This window comes from Rhea pennata, chromosome 1 (assembly GCF_028389875.1).
Source record: "Rhea pennata isolate bPtePen1 chromosome 1, bPtePen1.pri, whole genome shotgun sequence".
Lineage (NCBI taxonomy): Eukaryota > Metazoa > Chordata > Aves > Rheiformes > Rheidae > Rhea > Rhea pennata.
Window position 1 is genome coordinate 100,295,838 of NC_084663.1, and position 17,413 is coordinate 100,313,250.

General features: G+C 38.2%; 1 protein-coding gene across 1 annotated transcript in view; it reads left to right on the forward strand.

Moving 5' to 3' along the window:
- Nucleotides 1–17,413, forward strand: part of NSUN3 (NOP2/Sun RNA methyltransferase 3) — a 66,891-nt gene that overhangs the window by 33,486 nt on the left and 15,992 nt on the right. Inside the window, exon 8 of the mRNA XM_062574138.1 lies at nucleotides 2,274–2,348. Within this exon, the coding sequence (XP_062430122.1) occupies nucleotides 2,274–2,348 (75 nt within the window). The remainder of the gene's footprint in view (nucleotides 1–2,273; nucleotides 2,349–17,413) is intronic.

The following is a 17,413-nucleotide window of genomic DNA, read 5'->3' on the forward strand; positions in this document are numbered from 1 at the left end:
TCTCTCTTATCACTTTCCTATCTTCCTGCTGGTCTCTGGATGCCAATTTGTATCTCAGACTGGAACCTCAAATTGCTTTAGTTCTTCACAGACTACAGGGTGCTATTTTACTACTTTTTTTTTTTTTAAGATGCTTTTGAATGAACCAAAACTAATGCCTGCTGCTCAACACCATTTCAGCTACTGTAGGTAAAGGTTTAATTACCTCTTCTCTTCTGATGTAAAGCTGCTTGCATACTGGCACTTGCTATTGGGCAGTGCCAAAACATAGGAGTATGTATGTACATACATATACACATGCACACACACACACACATACTGCATGTACAGTGTTATGTATGCCATACAGTGATTTAGGACAGCAACTACAGGCTGACCTTCTGGATGAGTCTTGTTAATGGACAAGCTATAATTTTACACTGAATCATGCTATAGTGTTTAATAAAAATAATATCTATTACACTGATTTCTATAGAATATTTCAACACATTTTTGAAACAAGAGTTTGTCTAAAAAGTTCCATAGGTTTTTCACAGTAATTTCTATATAACTCCATGGCATTTCTGTGGAGTTTCATTGTTTCAGTCTTTTTTTTCTTTAAAGTTGCACAAAACCTTCCCATAAACAGTGTAGTATCTTGTACTCGTAATCTGCTGAAGTCAGAGAGGCAGCTTGTGTAAAATGCAATACCTAATACGTGCTTGACAAGACTAGGCCTGTGTTTATTTAGCATTATTTATTCCCCTGAAGATCAATTTGTGTATGTGAATTCAAGAAAGCTCTTCTATTGGTTATGATTGTGCAGGTTGAATGCCTTTCCTGGTCTGTTGCTGAAAACATCAAGAGGGAGAAATTGTACAGTTGACTGGTGTGTTTGAACTTCAGAAAAGAAAAGCAAAGTGAAAGGGAGCAGTGGCAGAGTGACTGATTACTACTACAGGTTCTTTTATGGAGAGAGACTTGCAGCTGATTCACATACCTTGCTTAAGATTTCGTTCTTTTTCTTCTGCCATCTTCCTGCCTATTTCGGGGAAAGGGGGCTGGCAGATCTCGAGACATTAATTTCTCTCCCTTTCGTTTCGCCCCATTTTTGTTCTCAGTGGTCTGGGGCCTTTCAGGAATGCTTGGTAATTAGTATGGCCACAAAATATTGAGTTTTTTTCTAATGACAGTCTTGTCACTCCCCACATTACATCTGTGAATATTGTCTCCAAAAGGCTAGTGGAAAGACCTTTCCATCCATGGCAGATGGAAGGAAAAAAACACGACATAATACTTCAAGTGGTGCTGATTTTTTTTTTTTTTTTAATGCTAAGGAAGAGGTCAGATCCTCAGAAAAACCGCTCTCTTGCCAGTAACCTTTTGGACAGAGATTGCTGTGTAGAATATTTTGAGTCCCAGCCTTATTTACCTTCATCCAAGAATTTTATAGTAAGGGGATGGTTAATAAGTCTAAGGCAGATGGGAAACACTGATCAAAATATGAAAATATGTTCAGCCTTGGACCCTGGCAAGCTGAGTCAAGATTTAATATGATTTTTTTGACCAATGAATGTGTGATAGAGACATGGAGGAGAGCTGAAGGTGGTGATATGGAGGGAAATCCAAGCATTCAGATGTGGCTTATCTATCTGCCTTATTTTCTGAGCTGCTCTCAGTCACTTCCTGTGAATGTTCACCTACGCTGACAAAATGTTGACGACACTCAAAAGGAATGCATAAGCTGCATCTCTCATAAATAGTTAAATGTTCTCCCTTCCCTTAGCATCAGCTTTTGTTGGAGTCTGATTATAAATGTAGCCTATGTTGGAAAAAGGTATGAAGTGAAGGCTTGAGACCTCTAGCAGTTATTGCCAGCCTCACTGAGATCAACAACAACAAGGCCGCTGCTTTTAGGTTTTTGTCCTGTCACAGGATAGTGAAGTAGGCAGTTCAAACAGAGAAGAGGAGAGACGTTCTTTTACTTAGGTTATGGCATCAAAGATTGTGTAGGGTGAAGCCGCAGGACAGAAAGTGAAGCCAGGACAGCACATAGCGCAGAGTCTGAATGTGATGCACTGTTGAGAGAAACCGTTCTGCTCTCTCCATTCAAAAGGATTACTGCCTTTACATTTCCATAGGAGGCTGTGGCATCTGGAAACCTTTGTATCTAGTAAAATTGCATATGCTGAGTATTAGCAATCAAGTTTTGCGGTCAAACCATTTACTGCATTTACGCAGAAGGCTCTCTGGTCTGATAGTTACCTTGTCCTCCTGTCTTGATGTTCCTACAGGGTCTAACATCACTGAGTTCTGGTGTACAACTGTACTTCCGCGTACATATAGTGAATTACATACAGTGGATTCAGGTTAGTGTGCTACTAATTGAACATTGCTGTAATAAACTTTGCTTTTTTCTTATAATAATCATATTGCTCAGGATAAGTTTGTATAGAAAAAATCTTTATCACCATAGTTAAGAATGCAGCATATCAAATCCTCTCTTTACAGCTGTTTGAATCAGCTTTAAATTAGATAAGGCAATTTTTCATACCATGATAGCAGTCAACCTAATGTAAGATTTCCCCTTCCTTTCAGGGGTGACGCTATTATTTATGAAAGGAAAGGAGAGGTTTCCAGGAATTTAATTTTCTGAATATTAAATAGTTTCTGGATCTCAAAATGAAGCGTGATTTCATAAAGCTATCGTTTTGATGTTATTAAAATCATATTTTCTCACAGACATATCTCTGAATTCAGCACTGTCAGGAATTCAGCCTCTGTTTAACACCAGATCATCTGTATGTTTAAGCTACTCATTAATGCTTGGGTTCCTAGTTACATGGGTGAATACCACAGAATTAAGAGCTTTTTGTTATAATTAAAGGTCAGAAGAGACCATTGTGGTAATTTTATCTGACTTCCCACACAACACATGCCATTTGTCAGCATTTAGTCACACACTTCTTCATGAATATGGGATTCATTGTTTCCACTTGAAATATTTTGCCTATGTCAAGCAAGTACAAAAGATGATATAGAAGAGAGATTTAGCAAAGAGTAAAATACCAGCAGAATTTGGAGTCCAGCTGTTAGGACTGTGGAGAGTTGAGATAAGGAAAAGATGACCTGATAGTTCAAAACTATTGTGAGAGGTAGGGAAGAGTTCTCTGCAACAAGAAGATAAACAAGAAGAGAGAGAGATGAGAATTTCTATTTAAGAAAGCAAAGAGAAAGTAGAATTTTAATCTTGAGAGAGAATGATCTAATAAAGGCTATGATTTCAAAAATGGAGAAATTCAGACTAAAGTGTATAATTTATGTCATGCTAGAGAAATACTTGTTCATTCTACCTTTTGTTTTGAAGTAAGTTTCTCCCATGTCTAGTTCTTCACATTTCAGGCTTTGATTAAATATTCTTGTCTTTTTTTACAGCTGTTTACCATAAGCCGTACCTTTTATATTAGGAGTTGCCACATTGTCTTTGAATTTGTTGTTGATTATCCAGGGCTTAACAGAAGTAGGCAGGTTTCAAACTAGTAGCTTCTGCTTATTTTTAGAAATATTTTTTTCCACTTTACCTTGTCTTCCCCACTGTTATTGTTCAAGTACCATGTCTTATCATAATTAGAGAGCATAAGCTAAAACCTTCTAGGAAAAGGGACATTGTTTTAGGAGACACTCATGCACAAGGCCACACACTACTTTTCCTTGAGATACAACCATGCCCTAGGCTTTTATGGGGTAGTGCTCTTCTCCTACACATGATGGGCTTTAGCAAACCAGATGGTCTCGTGCTGCCGTATGGTGCAGTACAACACCTGTTCTGAGTGTCTAAAAAGAGAAAAAACTTGAAAGGTTCTAGGAAACAAGAACTCACATATAAGAAGAACTCACACATATGTCTACGAACCTTTTACCTCACAGATAAAATTGGGTGAGTGGTTGGGTCCCAATTCAGTGTGGACCTGCAGCAAAACGCAGCAAAGATAGTTGAATGCACTGGCAACATGTTCCCATATTGAAGGGGAAAAATAGTTGTGCATGGTTGTTGGAAAAGGCTTGCTCATATGTGTAGACTACATAAAGCCCCTAGGTCTCAGCAAAGCAGAGTTCATGGCTGTTTCTGCTCTGCCAAATAGCACTGTTCAGTAGAAGCAAATCTGTGCAGTAGAGCAGTTGGGGCTGAGAACGCAGTGTTACATATTTCAGCCCATTAGTGGCTGGAGAACATTAGGTTCACTCCTAGTGTGTATCTTCTGAGTTTCATCCAAAAGGAATCCAGTTTTCACGCTTGAAGACCACTCCAATACATGAACAAAAAGCCAAGTAAATGAGATGATTAGATTTGTTCCAAAAGGACAATCTCCATTCCAAAGCAAAATACTAATGTCAGTGCATTCCGTACCTTCCCAAGAATACATGGGGGACAGAACAGCTGAAAAGGGCAGCTACTATGTGATCCTCCCTCTGTTTAGTGGAAACGAGTCCCATACTTCCTGAGTTTAGCATTGCTTAGCTCTGTTAGGTGGCAGACAGTCCTGCCTGATCTTCCCAGCTGTGCAGGCCTTATTCCCTTCTGCTGCTCACTCAGCTCCTTATACTTGAGCTATGCTGGTATTTTGAGTGTGATGCTAAAATATTGGGTTCTTGATGTGTTTTCAGATCTTCAAAGTTCATGTTTTAAAGCTTAAACTGCGCGTGTTCTAATATAAAGTTGACTGGCATTTTCTGTGGCTCTCCAATGCCTCAAGTTTAAGATGCTGAAAGTAATTAGCTAAAAGGTTGCTCTTTAAGTGTAGGAAAGCCTTTCAGGTAAGAGCAGAAAAAGAATTAACCTTTTTCCCTCCCCATACACCTCCTGGAGATTTGAACAATTGATTTTACATAGGTAACTAATTAAAATTTAATAACACTGTGATGAATACACTTCAGTTCTTCAGCTTATTTCACATACTCTTGAAAACCAATGCATAGGCACATTATGAATAAGGATAGTTGACATTTCTGGTAATTAGCATAAACTTGGAGAACGTTTGACTCTTTTAGTATTTTTTCTAAAAGGAAAGCAAGCTTTAAAACCCAAATGGTAATCACTGAATTGGAGAATACTTAAATATGCAGCCTCCTTTTGGGGTTTCCGCTGGCCTCAATCACTTGGGTCTGTTGAGTTGCCACCTCCACTGGCATCTGAAACATGTTAGAAATTAACACAAAACTCATTCCAGCTACTTATGTATTCTGGAACTGATTTTTGGACTGCTGGGCTTGGCTTGGCATGGCTCACCTCTCCCACTCGTTCTATATCAGGTAGTCCAATAGTTTACAATGAATTGTTTCTAATCCACTCTGAGGTAAAGGAGAAGACAGAGAGGCTATATTTTATGATAAGAACCATGTAAAATGGTGTTCTGTGTGATCTCTTAGAATAACTGTCACTTTTCAGATGCTTCAATTTTGCAAATTGCCAATGAAAGTTTATGAATACTGATTTTGAATCAGTGTCGCTGGCAGGAAATGGAAACAGTTGGGGTATACACAGATATTCCAAACATCAAGGTCTAGTTTCCTGTAGCTTTCTACTGTATTCTGAGCTAACCACGAAAAAATAAATTACAAAATGTGCTAATTAGTTTTGAAGAAGAACTGCTTACAGACTATTTGATATTTTAGAGTTCAGTCTGCTGTGCTCAAGTGTAATAATGGATAATTCATTTGCTAAACTAGAATAAAATTTTCCTACTAAAGCTTGTTGTCAGAAAAGTTGTAAATGGAAACCAAGAAGTCAAAAGATAATGAAAGTAGTCATGTATGTCTAACAAAAGGTATGTGTGCACTTCCTATTGTTAAAACTCTTTAGCATGAATGCATAAATGAGAAGTACTCTAACCAGTAGAAAAGTCCCTCATAGAAGGGATCATCCTTTAATATAGAAGTTTGCAGTATAAGTTACAGAATCTTCATTTGTGCATCTTTAGAACTTGCTACTGTATATAATTAACAGCATCTTGAATGTGTTGCATCAGACGTACTGGCCACAACTTCAGAAATTACTTCTATCTGAGCTGAAGCTCTTCTGTTCATTTTTAGATACTTCTGCTTCATATATAGTCTATGAAAAAACACTTGTGCTTTGCCATTCTGAGAAGCAGACACACGATGTGTGATACAGAAGTGGCAGAATCAGGAGAAAGACTACATTAACTTTGGACTTCTATTTTTGACATATAGGGTTTGGGCACCTTTCAAAGTAAAAAAAAAAAAAACTTATTCTTTCTCTTTGGGTACTTTATATGATTTTCATCCCCTTTTTCAGAACAATGCATTTGTGCTAATTTGCACTGGTGAATGAAAAAACTTGTACATTAATGAATTTTGTGTGCTAATGAGTGCATTTTACAAGAATGGCTACTGCCTCAGTAAACACTGTTTTTCTGTTTTGTCAGTGCTAGCATATCTTTAATTATGATGCTTCATAGTCTACTAGTCAAGATTTCTGTCCTATATCTGCAGAAATAATGAAACTATAGTAATAAGAATCTTCACTGCAGCATATGCCCTATCTTTTAAGGATGAAAATAGTCCACAAATGCTGTTTTTTCGGATAATAAGCAGTGCTATTTAGGAAAGTGCTTGTAAGCAAATATCCTACAGGCCTCTTATGCAGCATCAATTTAAAGATTCTACTTTTGTCAGAGAATTAAGTTAAAATCATCTGGTTTCTGTCTTAGAAGCATTGGAGTAAATGCAAATCAGAAGACAATAGTCTCATACTGGCACTGAACCAGACTTGCTTTAATACTAATGGGATATCAAGTACTTGTAATTGACTCTCAGATATTTTGGAGAATAGAGCAACATGATGTCCTGTCTGTCTATAGCTCTGCTCTGAAAGAGATGTAGGGTAGGAGCAGCAGTATTACCATGGAGTTTTCCTCACATACAACCTGTCAGCCTTTCTAGTGCACTTCCTTCTCTTGCCTGTGACCCCTGGTAACCCTGTCTATGGCTTTGTCTCAAGCCCATAGGACCATGTCATCCCACTATTAACATGGACTCCCTTTGCTGTTGTCAAAGGCAGGATAGGGAAAATGCTTCAACAAGGAATGTAAGACAGATGGTGTAAAGTACATCAAGTGCTTACTTGCAGGAGGAAAATGAAACCTGTGCCTATTGCACTTTGACAGATAAGTTTGAAAGAGTTGCATGCAGTTTGTAATCTCCAACCTAGTAAAAAGAGACCTATTTAACACCAAAGACACCCCACCCCCATTTAATCCTTGCTCTTTCAGTAAGAATAGAATGCAATTTGGAAGAAAGAGCTTGACAGCCAAGTATCCAATAAACATAAATTTTGCTTTGTTTAGATCAATACAAGTGAGTGTGGTCATAGTAGATTACCTTAGATAGGCTAAGATAGTTGATATAATTGAGATAAAAAAGGATAGTGTTAGCATTATGACAGTGCTTCTTTGTCCTTGAACCTATATGGTTAGTAAGGTTCTCATTTGGTAAAAGTCAAAAACAAAAGCTTCTTAAAACCCAGTTGCTAAAACAAGGGAAGATGTCTGCCCTAACAGGTAACATTCCCATAAGGGTTTCTTGGAAATGTTCTTTACTCTTGATTTTACATATCTTACATGTCTTCTTTGCATTAGTTTTCATTTTCAGTCCCACTACCTCCCTTCATGTTTTGTTACTGATAAATTATTATCACGGTAGAAATAAAGCTTCTCTGTTTTGGTTCTGAATCTTCTGGTTTTACTAGCTAGCACATCTGGGCATGTTCAGAGTTACTGATATTTTTGTGGTAATCTCTTTAGAATTGAGAAAATAGTAATAGGAAGACAGTAGGAAGTAATGTCAGCTAGAGCATCTACCTCTTCCTGTACATGTATCTGTTTAGTAGATAGTGAAAAAATCTCCAGTAATCTGTTTTTCATTAGAACTTATCTGTAATTTAATTATTTCTCTACTCCTTTCACATTTACAACAACTGTGGTCCATTAGGCTATTAGCACTTTCTCCTTTTCACAGCACATGAAAAGAAAGCCTATTATATTAGGCTTAGGCTTTGCCTCCCTTTAAATTGTGGTAGATACAGAACAACTGCAAAGAAGTTGGTTCTGTTGCTCTCTCTGTTAATGCTGACAAAGCCCAGGTTTGGCATTTAGTGTATGCCTTGTGTAAGTTTTCTTGTTGGGATATTATTCTCCTGGTTGATCTTTCTTAGATAGCCAGTTATTACAGGGCATGCCTTTTACTTTTAAAGTTCTTTGACTTTGTTGCCCCCTGTTTTGTTTTGTCATTGAATTTTTGGGAGGATATCCTAAAGATATCTGTCCTTAGGATAAATTTGTCTTAAATGGCATCTACTTAATTTTTTTATAATATGTATAAATATGTTTAGTTTGAGCTCTGTCCTCTTGTGATTGAACCTTTGCTGTAATATTTAGTGGGTTTCATATGTATTCTGTCAACTCTAGGCCTACATTTTCATAACATATTTTCCATAAAACTGTTAAGATTAGATATTGATTAATACGTGCTATTGTCTGAAGAGTGTGTGCCTTGGCACAACACTTCTGTACTGTCTGCATGTAAGTACTTTTATCTTTCCTTTGTAGCCTTCTGCAATGAAATCCTATTGATGACTTATGATGAATCATTGCATTTGCACCATAGTATGTTACACACTATTGTTACCTATGTGCATAGAGGACTCCTGATCTGCAGAGTCTCTCATAGAGATGTGTGGTGTTTGCTCCACTAAGTAATGGGTTGAGATCAAAATATCCAGCACAGATCAGTTTTAGATCCATCATCACCTCTAGATCCATGTCACAGTGGAGAAGTCAACATGAAATGAGTCGCTCTTTCTACGGATTTATTTTCCCTTGTTTATTGCATATCGTCTGACCTCAGAGGTGTTGCTTGCTTGCTTGTTTGACTTTGGGATTGTTTTAGCTGTGTATATAAGCCATAAACATATAAAGGTGGGTAGCTCCTTGGGCAGAATTTAGCAGGCTACAGGGGCTCAAGACAAGGGGACTTCTCTTTCCAGTTGAGGATCTAGATGCAACCAACAGCTTGTAACAGCTCTTTCATTTTGGCTCGGGCTAAGAAATGACAAATGTCTATCAGTAAGTGAACAGAACAGCCTTAATCAATCCTTCTGTGCCTTGCATCACTTTAGTTTCAGGCAGGCCCTCTAAGATTGTTTCAGTTCTCAGCATCCGAGGAGAACACATACCAATCTCCCTTTTCTGGAAAAGAATAGGTCAGACTGAGAGGCTGACATACAAACTCCTCTTTTCTATGCATTCTAGAGAGCAGTTTGGTTTTCTTCCGTCTTGCATGTTCCACAAGAAAGTCAAGCTTAAACAGGTTTTTGCTTTGCATGTGTTGTGTTTTGTTTTGTTTTTTAAATAGATCCTGGCAAAAAAATGCTAAGCCCAGCTATCTAATGCATTTGTAAGATGCTAGCTATTATACTCCGATATCTCCTTAGCATTCCTTGGACCCTGGATACTTCAAAAACACCCCAAAGTGATGATAAACAGATGCAGACCATGTTTTTTGTAACTAACCTTGGTGATCAAGATTGACTAATGCTCTGAAAAACAGAGGTTTGTGGCCCATCAAACTTCTGGAGATTTTTGCTTTGTTTGTTTATTTTTCAGCATGCTGTTTGGTGTTCTTGAGAACCAAAACATCTGCTTTTAGCAACCTGGTGGGGGAGGAGGGGTTGGAAGAGGAAGTATTTTGCTTCCAAATGCCTTTATTCTGCTGTTTGTAACAGGAAACTTAAAAACAATAGACTTAGAGATATTTCAAAGTTTTCAAGAGAATGGAGTCTGATGTTTGTGTATGATGGTAATCTTCTGCTATCAGGTATGACACAAATCAAGAATAACACTGCTGATTGCAAAGCCATTATTCCAGCATAACCAGGAGCAGAATGTGACCCTCTGTTTAATTTCTGAAAGGGTTTCTGGGTTTATTGGAGTTATGCATCTCTGCAGAACCTTTCTTGGCATTGCTGCAGTAGTAGCCTGATGTAAATCAGATTTCCTTGCAGCTGAGAACAGTACTGATATATATATGAAGCTCTAATGTTTGCTGGAGTTTTGTGTTCGTAAGACCATCTTAGGCTAAGCTGGTTGGCTTACCCTTCAGCCTGTGACCTGAAGAAACAGGAAAGTGTTTTACAGTAGTAATAAAGAGATTACATTAGATGAAGTTATTTTCAGTAGCTATATCTGGAAGATTGAGAGTCAATTATCCTGGTCAGGTTCATCTTTGGGACACAAGCAGAGAAGGCTGAGACACTTCTACTGTACTGGCAAAAAAAGATTTAAATTTGTTGTGTTCATGCTGAGTACTTGGGCCTTGTCAGGGGGAATAACTCCTAGTGAGGTCAGTGCTCATAATTTTGGGAGCTGGACAGCATTGCTTCAGTCTCTCCTGGGGTGCTCCTTGACCTCTTTCTTAGTTGGCAAAGAAAGCAGCCTGTGTGACGTTCATCACCTGTGGCAGTGGATGTCTGGTGAATAGAACAGGATGCTGAGGCTCCTGTTAGTATTTCTGGATTTTGTGAGTTTCTCCTCTGTTGTGAAATCAACAACTTTGTCCCATTTCATATATCTTTCCAACATTGTTCTCTGCTGATCTTGCCTGTACTTCTGCAGTTGTGTGTAAGTTGTGTATATATATGTATATTTTTGTGTGTATGTGTGTATATGTGCTTGGAACTTAGGTTCCTGTAAGACAAAAGTTGTTACTGTTGCCTTTACCTCTGTTTTGTCTGCAGAGGAAAATACTGCTTGAAGAGAGGCCATATGCAATGCTATGTCATTCTGCTTTCTATTTTTATATATTCACATACTCTCGCTTACTGGAAAGAAAGATGTCTATTCTGAAAATATGGCAGAGCTCTAAATCTAGGCAGCTGAATCAGTAACCTCTGCCCCTCAGAGCTGCAAAGAACTGTTGATTGGTGGGTAGGACTACGCAGCTGGAAGGTAAGAAGACTAGTGAAGCTATGAGCAGGGAGGTTGGACTAGATGATCTCCAGAGGTCCCTTCCAACCTTACTGATTCTATGACATAAATCTGCTGAAGAGGATACTCAATATGTGCCCAAGTTACTCTGTCTGCAAGACTTTGTCTGTATTTTGGTACCCTTTAATCTTCTTGTCAAGCAGTTGCTTCCTTCTCTACACTCATCTGTTCTTATTGCATTTTTTTTATAAGTTAAAATTTTGCTTTTTTGGAACACAGAACTGTGTTTTCAATGAAAATAAGGTAGGCATTTGATTCTGCTTTGGCTGGATGGTAGAAATACTAACTCCTTCTAGGAAGTAGTTGACATCTGAGAAGCATTATTATGATTTCAGTGGCTTATGTTGTGCCTGGAAGCATATATTACTTTCCTTTTTAGCACTTTTTCTTTTCTGGGGTTTTTAATGCACTTAGGAAGCTGTCTGTTTATAATGAGTGGATTTCAGTCATGTTTCACCTTCCTTCCACTTTGAGTTAATTCTTACAGGTGAGTGCCCTTATATACTCACTTCCAGCACAAGTTAAAGTGGCTTGATTGTCTGAAGAGAGAATCTAACAAGTGTAATCATCACTTGATGTGCCATTCTGAAGTGAGAATGTCCAGTTACAACTCAGTGTTTTATTCTGGCAACATTGATTTGCCAGAGTTGATTGCATTTTGGCAGGAAGTACACCTGTCTCTTTTTCTATCTCTCTACTCAAGGAACCACTTCATTCTGGCAGTAGCTGTTCAACTCAGGGCAGCTGCTGCTGAAAAACAAGGAGACATAAGGAACTAATCCAGGGAGGGAAAAAAAAAAAAAAAAACAAAAAAAAAACCTCACAGAACTGGCATTACTTTTACATGGGACAGCATGCTGAAGTTGGTGAGTGTCAGCAGAATTCATGTACACCTGATGGGGAGAAGTCATGGAGCAGATCAGGATGTTTCTCTATTGAGATTCAGAACCACAGTAGTTTGTTCCTGTTTTGCTTCTATACATTCAAGCTGTGCTATTAGCTGCACTTGGTGGTCAGTGTGGCATCCTGTAACTACACTGTCTGTTTCTGTTCCCAGCTGCTATAAATCAGAAGTTGTTTCAGTGAACCTGTAACTCTAGAAGTGTAATATTGATGGAGGTAAGAGAATTGTGCTCCTTACATGTTCTTTTTGGCTGTCAGCAACAAATTCCTATTTCTGGAAGAACTCCTGCTGCAGTACTTATAATCTAAGAGGGCTGGATGCTGCTTTAGATAAAGCCCAGTGAAGTGTTCATGTATTCATTGCTCAGGTAGATGAATCTTCTTTTATTTTTGGAGTTCTGTCATATAAAGTCCCAGAATCAAGCTGCACCTTCAGAGAGAGCTTTTTAAAATAGCTTTGCTAATTAACAAATTTTGTTGAGACAGGATAAAGATTCCAACAAATTCTTGGAGTTTCTCTGAAGATACTTTGTGTGGGTGAGGGGAAAGGAACTTTTTCCTTTCTCTGAGAGGACTTCTTCATACTTGGGAAACAGGCTGTGTGTAACGTGTGGATTGCAGACCCCCTCTACTCCAAAAATTCAGAAATTCAGAAAGTTGGGTGCCTTTGCATGCTCAAGTCTGGCAGAAGTTAGATGATCTCATTATTCTAAATACGTGTCATGTCATTTACAGCTGATTCCAATTGCTTTCTTCATTTTCTTCTATTACATAAATATGGAATCTTGCCTAGAAATTTTTCTTGCCTTTACTGACTGCTGAATTGTACAGCTGACTCTCTGAGGGGAGCTGTTCCTTAGCTAAAGACAAATTGTGTTGAAGTAAAACAACAAAATTAGGAGAATGCTGTCTGACATTCAGGGGTTGACAGAGTTCTTCAAATGTCTGGCATGACTGTGCAGGGTTAAAAGAGCTTACACTTTAAAACAGCTTACACTTTAAAACAATGGAATTTACATGCTTTAGAGATTTCCTATCTCCTTATCTTGTCCGTGAGGAATTAATAAGTTAGAGGCATTCAGCTCAGAGTGGTGGCTTGGTTGCATGCCTTTTATTAAGTAGCTGAGGCGTGAGGAGACTGTAGCTTGGTGTATTTACATAGACTGCACCTTACAGTCATGAAGACTTTTCTTTTGATGCACTTTAATCCTCTGAACTCCAACTCATCCAACAACTGATAAAATATACCTGACTGTTGCAAAAAAGAATGTTACAGTTCTAGGTGCTGTCTTATCCCTGGAGATCTCCAAACCTCTCTCTCTTTTTGTGAAGCGAGAGACATTATTCTTATTTTGTGATTAAGCAAATGGGGGGGGGGGGGGAGAGAAATTAAGTGATTTGACCAAGGTTAATGTGTCAGTTGCAGGGCCTAACACATTTCTAAGTAGCAGCAACTCTTCCAGAACTTTTTTCCCCCCTTTAAAATTAAAAGATTATCTGAGATTTCATTCTATCACTTTTTTTAGGAAAGCACCTGGAATTTTTAGAAGAACTTATACCTCATCCTACAAACTTAAACTTCCAGGCACAGCAGCTTCCATATGATAATAAATGTTATGCTTTGTAGTAATGGCTTCATTATGCTTTTTCCACAGAGTGTTTTGATTTTTCAAGATCAAGTGAAGGCTAATCTTAAATTCTCTGTCCTTCCCATTAAGGAGCCATGCAAGCTATTTCAGTAAAGCATCAAGCTCTATTCAAAAACGTTTCTCAAGAACGTGGATATTTTGAAAGGCATATAGGGTTATTAGACAGAAAAACTGGAAATTCCATTCATTCTTTTATACAATGTGTGTGTGTGTATATATGTAAATATTCCTTCCCTCCCCCCATTCAATGACTCTGACTCTCATGGGGCTGGAAGCAGGGTGTTGTTGTACAACAGGAGAACTGTTCTGCAAATACTTCTGCTCAGGAAAAGAAAGGGTAGAAATGCATCATTAATAATGTAGATTGTACACCCACAACCTCCATCAGTTTAACTATAGTTACCCAGGGCCCACAACTTTTCAATGGATTGTTTACAGAAATGTTTTTCCGCATACTGCAGAAATATACCAACACATTCTTGCCATCTTAAAATCTTCAGGTTTCCTCTGCCTTGATCTCAGCTGAGCAGTTTAACAATCTGATGAATTTTAAGTCCTTTAAAAATATTCCTGACCAGAGGCTCAACAGTTGCCTTACTTTGAATATACATATAAATATTCACCTAAGCCATCCTCAGACACTCCCTCAACAAGCAGTTCTGCTACCAGAACTTGTCATGTTTTGCTAGCACTTCCTGTCAGATTCTAATTTTCCATTATTTCCGCAGTATATACTTAGGAGAGCTGGTGCACTGTGTGTGTATATACACACATATATGTACGTCTCAGAAAAAGGAGTAGTGAAAGGACCATGACATTCATTTCTTTTGGTTGATTTTCTTTTTCTCATTGCTGGGAAATAAGAGTCTTGAAGAATTCCTTGCAATATCTCTAGAACTCATTGATTTCCGAGCAGTAGTCCATTTGTCCTTTAAAAATGATCTGTGGCTTATCCTGGAGATGTTTTTAACAATAATACATAAAAACTCTTAAGTCTGTGTGGTTTCACATATGGTCCATTTAAAAATTGGTCACTTTTTTTTGTGACACAGTTTTTTCTTAACGATTGCTCTACAAAAAATAATGTGAATATATACCAAGACCTCTATGCTCTTTATTTTTTTGATTCTTCTTCAAAAATTTCTTGATTTCATTCTTAGATATTCAAACTTCCCATCTTTATCCGTCTTTTTTCATCTCGGGCCTGTTTTTTTTTTTTTTTTTTTTTTTTTTTTTTTTTTCACTCCTACCATCCAGTCCGTGTCCCAGTCCTCTGTAGTCTACAGAAAGCAGAAGCAGCAGCACCGAAAGAATTGTTTGTAGCTATAGTCCTGCAGCGCTTCCTGTTTCTTGGCTGTCTTTGTTTTCCTCTAGAGTCTACACAGTGAACATAGAAAAGAGGCAAAGGCAGGAGAATAGAGAAATATGCAGGCACAGCTTGTTTATCAACTGAGCTCAGTGATTTTTGGTTGATTGGAAGCCAATTATTATGAATACTTTTTTTGGTTTGCTGAAGTACTTTGGCTGAGTACAAATATGTGTATTTGTTGGATTCTACATTTATTTTAGAGAATTCAAAAAACTGATGTGTGAATTTTTAATACTGATATAATAGTTTTCAACTGTAAAAACAATCGTAAAACTAAATACATCTCTTAAACCACCACCACCATACATATTAAATAACAAAATAAAATTTTGACATAGGGAAGAAGGAAGTACTGTGTTCCTCAAGTGTGCTGGTTATTGGTAGAAGATATTTATATGCCCCTGTGATAGACATGAGCGTAAAAATATGAAGTAGAAATGAGTAGCACTGTAAAAGTGATGGCTGCCTACATAGCGTGTTCAAGAAACTGCGCAGCTGGTAAGAATGAGTGGGTGGGTAGAGGGGTGTGTGTGTGTGTGTGGTTTTTTTTTTTTTTTTTTTTTGTGTGTGTGTGTGTGTGTGCGCATAGCAAGAAATCCAGGCATTTTAAAGTTGACAATAATGTTGCTTAAATGACTTGTGTGTTTCTGTATGCTCATATTTGCACAGCATCACCAGTTACTGGAACTGATGCTAGATGTATCTGATGCTTTGATTTGGTGCAGGGTTTTGCTACTTGTAATCTTGTGATATGATGGCATTAGACATTTCTCAGACATGTGCCAAAACAAGCAACCCGATAATTGCCTTTTTCTTTTTCATTATTCTCTGCTATGGTAGCTCCTTTAGTGCTTTGTGTGTTTGCAGTGAGTCATCTTTATCCATAGTTTTTTTTTTTTTTTTTTAAACATAAAAGATACAACCAACTGATGGAGCACACTGGCATCATTCAGCAAAGCTTTCTGCTAGTATTCCTTGCTTAGCATTTTGGAATCAATCATGTATATAGTGCTGTGATTGTCTACAGTAGCTTTCTGTAACTATGTTTTTCTTGACAATGACAGCGTTCCTCTAGTACATTGTTGAGCAAAAATACAAACAGCCTGGCTTTCCTGGAAATAAAATATTTATGGAGAAAAGGCAGGTGTGCAGTTTGCTGCCAGCTTTTAGAGCAGAGAATGAAACACAAAGCAGATGAATATCTCTGTCTTTGGATGTTGTTCAGGGGAGCTGCAAACAGCCACAATACTTGGTGTTTGCAGCCACGTTCTGTAAGAATATGAGCTACCCGTGTTTTGCTTGGTGCATGCTCCTAGGCTGTGCAAGTTCTTGAACCCCACCCTATCCCCTGACGGAGCTTTTGTGTACAGCTGGGCTCTTTGGGAATTGAGACATCTAGCTCCAGAGTTTAGTGCTGCTGCTGCTTTCATGCTTTGCGTCCTCAGGACAGTATGCGTTGGGTCACCTGTTAGCCGAAGGGCTAGGTCTGCACACACTGCGTGGTGGAAGGCAGAGAAGGCCTTTTGCAGCCACATGAAGCACAGCAATGAGGAGGTGCAAGGGGCTGGCCTGAGCACCACTCCTCATATGGGAAATGTGACTCTGAAGAGATCCTTGTATCTTATCTCTTTAGCTAGATGCCTGCTGAAGGCCAAATTGTGCTGTGGTGTAAATCCATATAACTTCATTGATGTCGAAAGAGGTGTGCTGGTATGTGCTAGAGGGGAACTTTCATATACAGCCTTTTTGTGTTAATACAGAGATACGTTGTCTATTACAGTATATTCATAAATAAATTCCCATCTGATTGAGACTTTAGAAAAAGTCAGATTTTGAGTTTTCTGTGATAGATACCATAGCACTTCATCTTCAAATGTTCTTCACATGCTAATCAAGGCAGCTGAAACAGTAAAGCAAATGTCTCTTCAAATTAATCAATTACTCCAAATCAAAAAATCTGTTCAATTAATCAAACTTGTAAAGAGTCTAAGAATATGTCATGAATCAAGAAGAATAATGAATTTTTCACATCACTATAACTGGTTCCAGTGTGGCTAAATTGAGGAAGAATGTGGCTATTAGGTGAATTGGAGACTTTGCTAGATCTTTCCTTGCTCTTTTTCCTGTGGAGCGATCAGCATTAGAAGAGATTAAGATCAGAGCTACATATGGGGGAAGAAAGTCAAAGCGAGGAAAGTACCTGAGGCAGTCTGGGAGTGTGATGACTAGCAAATGTTAATTTCTCCCCCATGATAACCAAAGCTAGTCCAGCCAAGACAGAATGGAAAAGAATAACAGCATGTTAAGATTTAGCTTAGTAGGAGGTAAGGAATGCTCACATGGGAGATGTGGAGAGCATCTGCGGAGGCTTCAACCTCTGCACTGGAGAACTGAAAGGATCTCATCTACAAATAGCTTGAAATATGAGGAGAGAAGATTGGTCAGTCCCT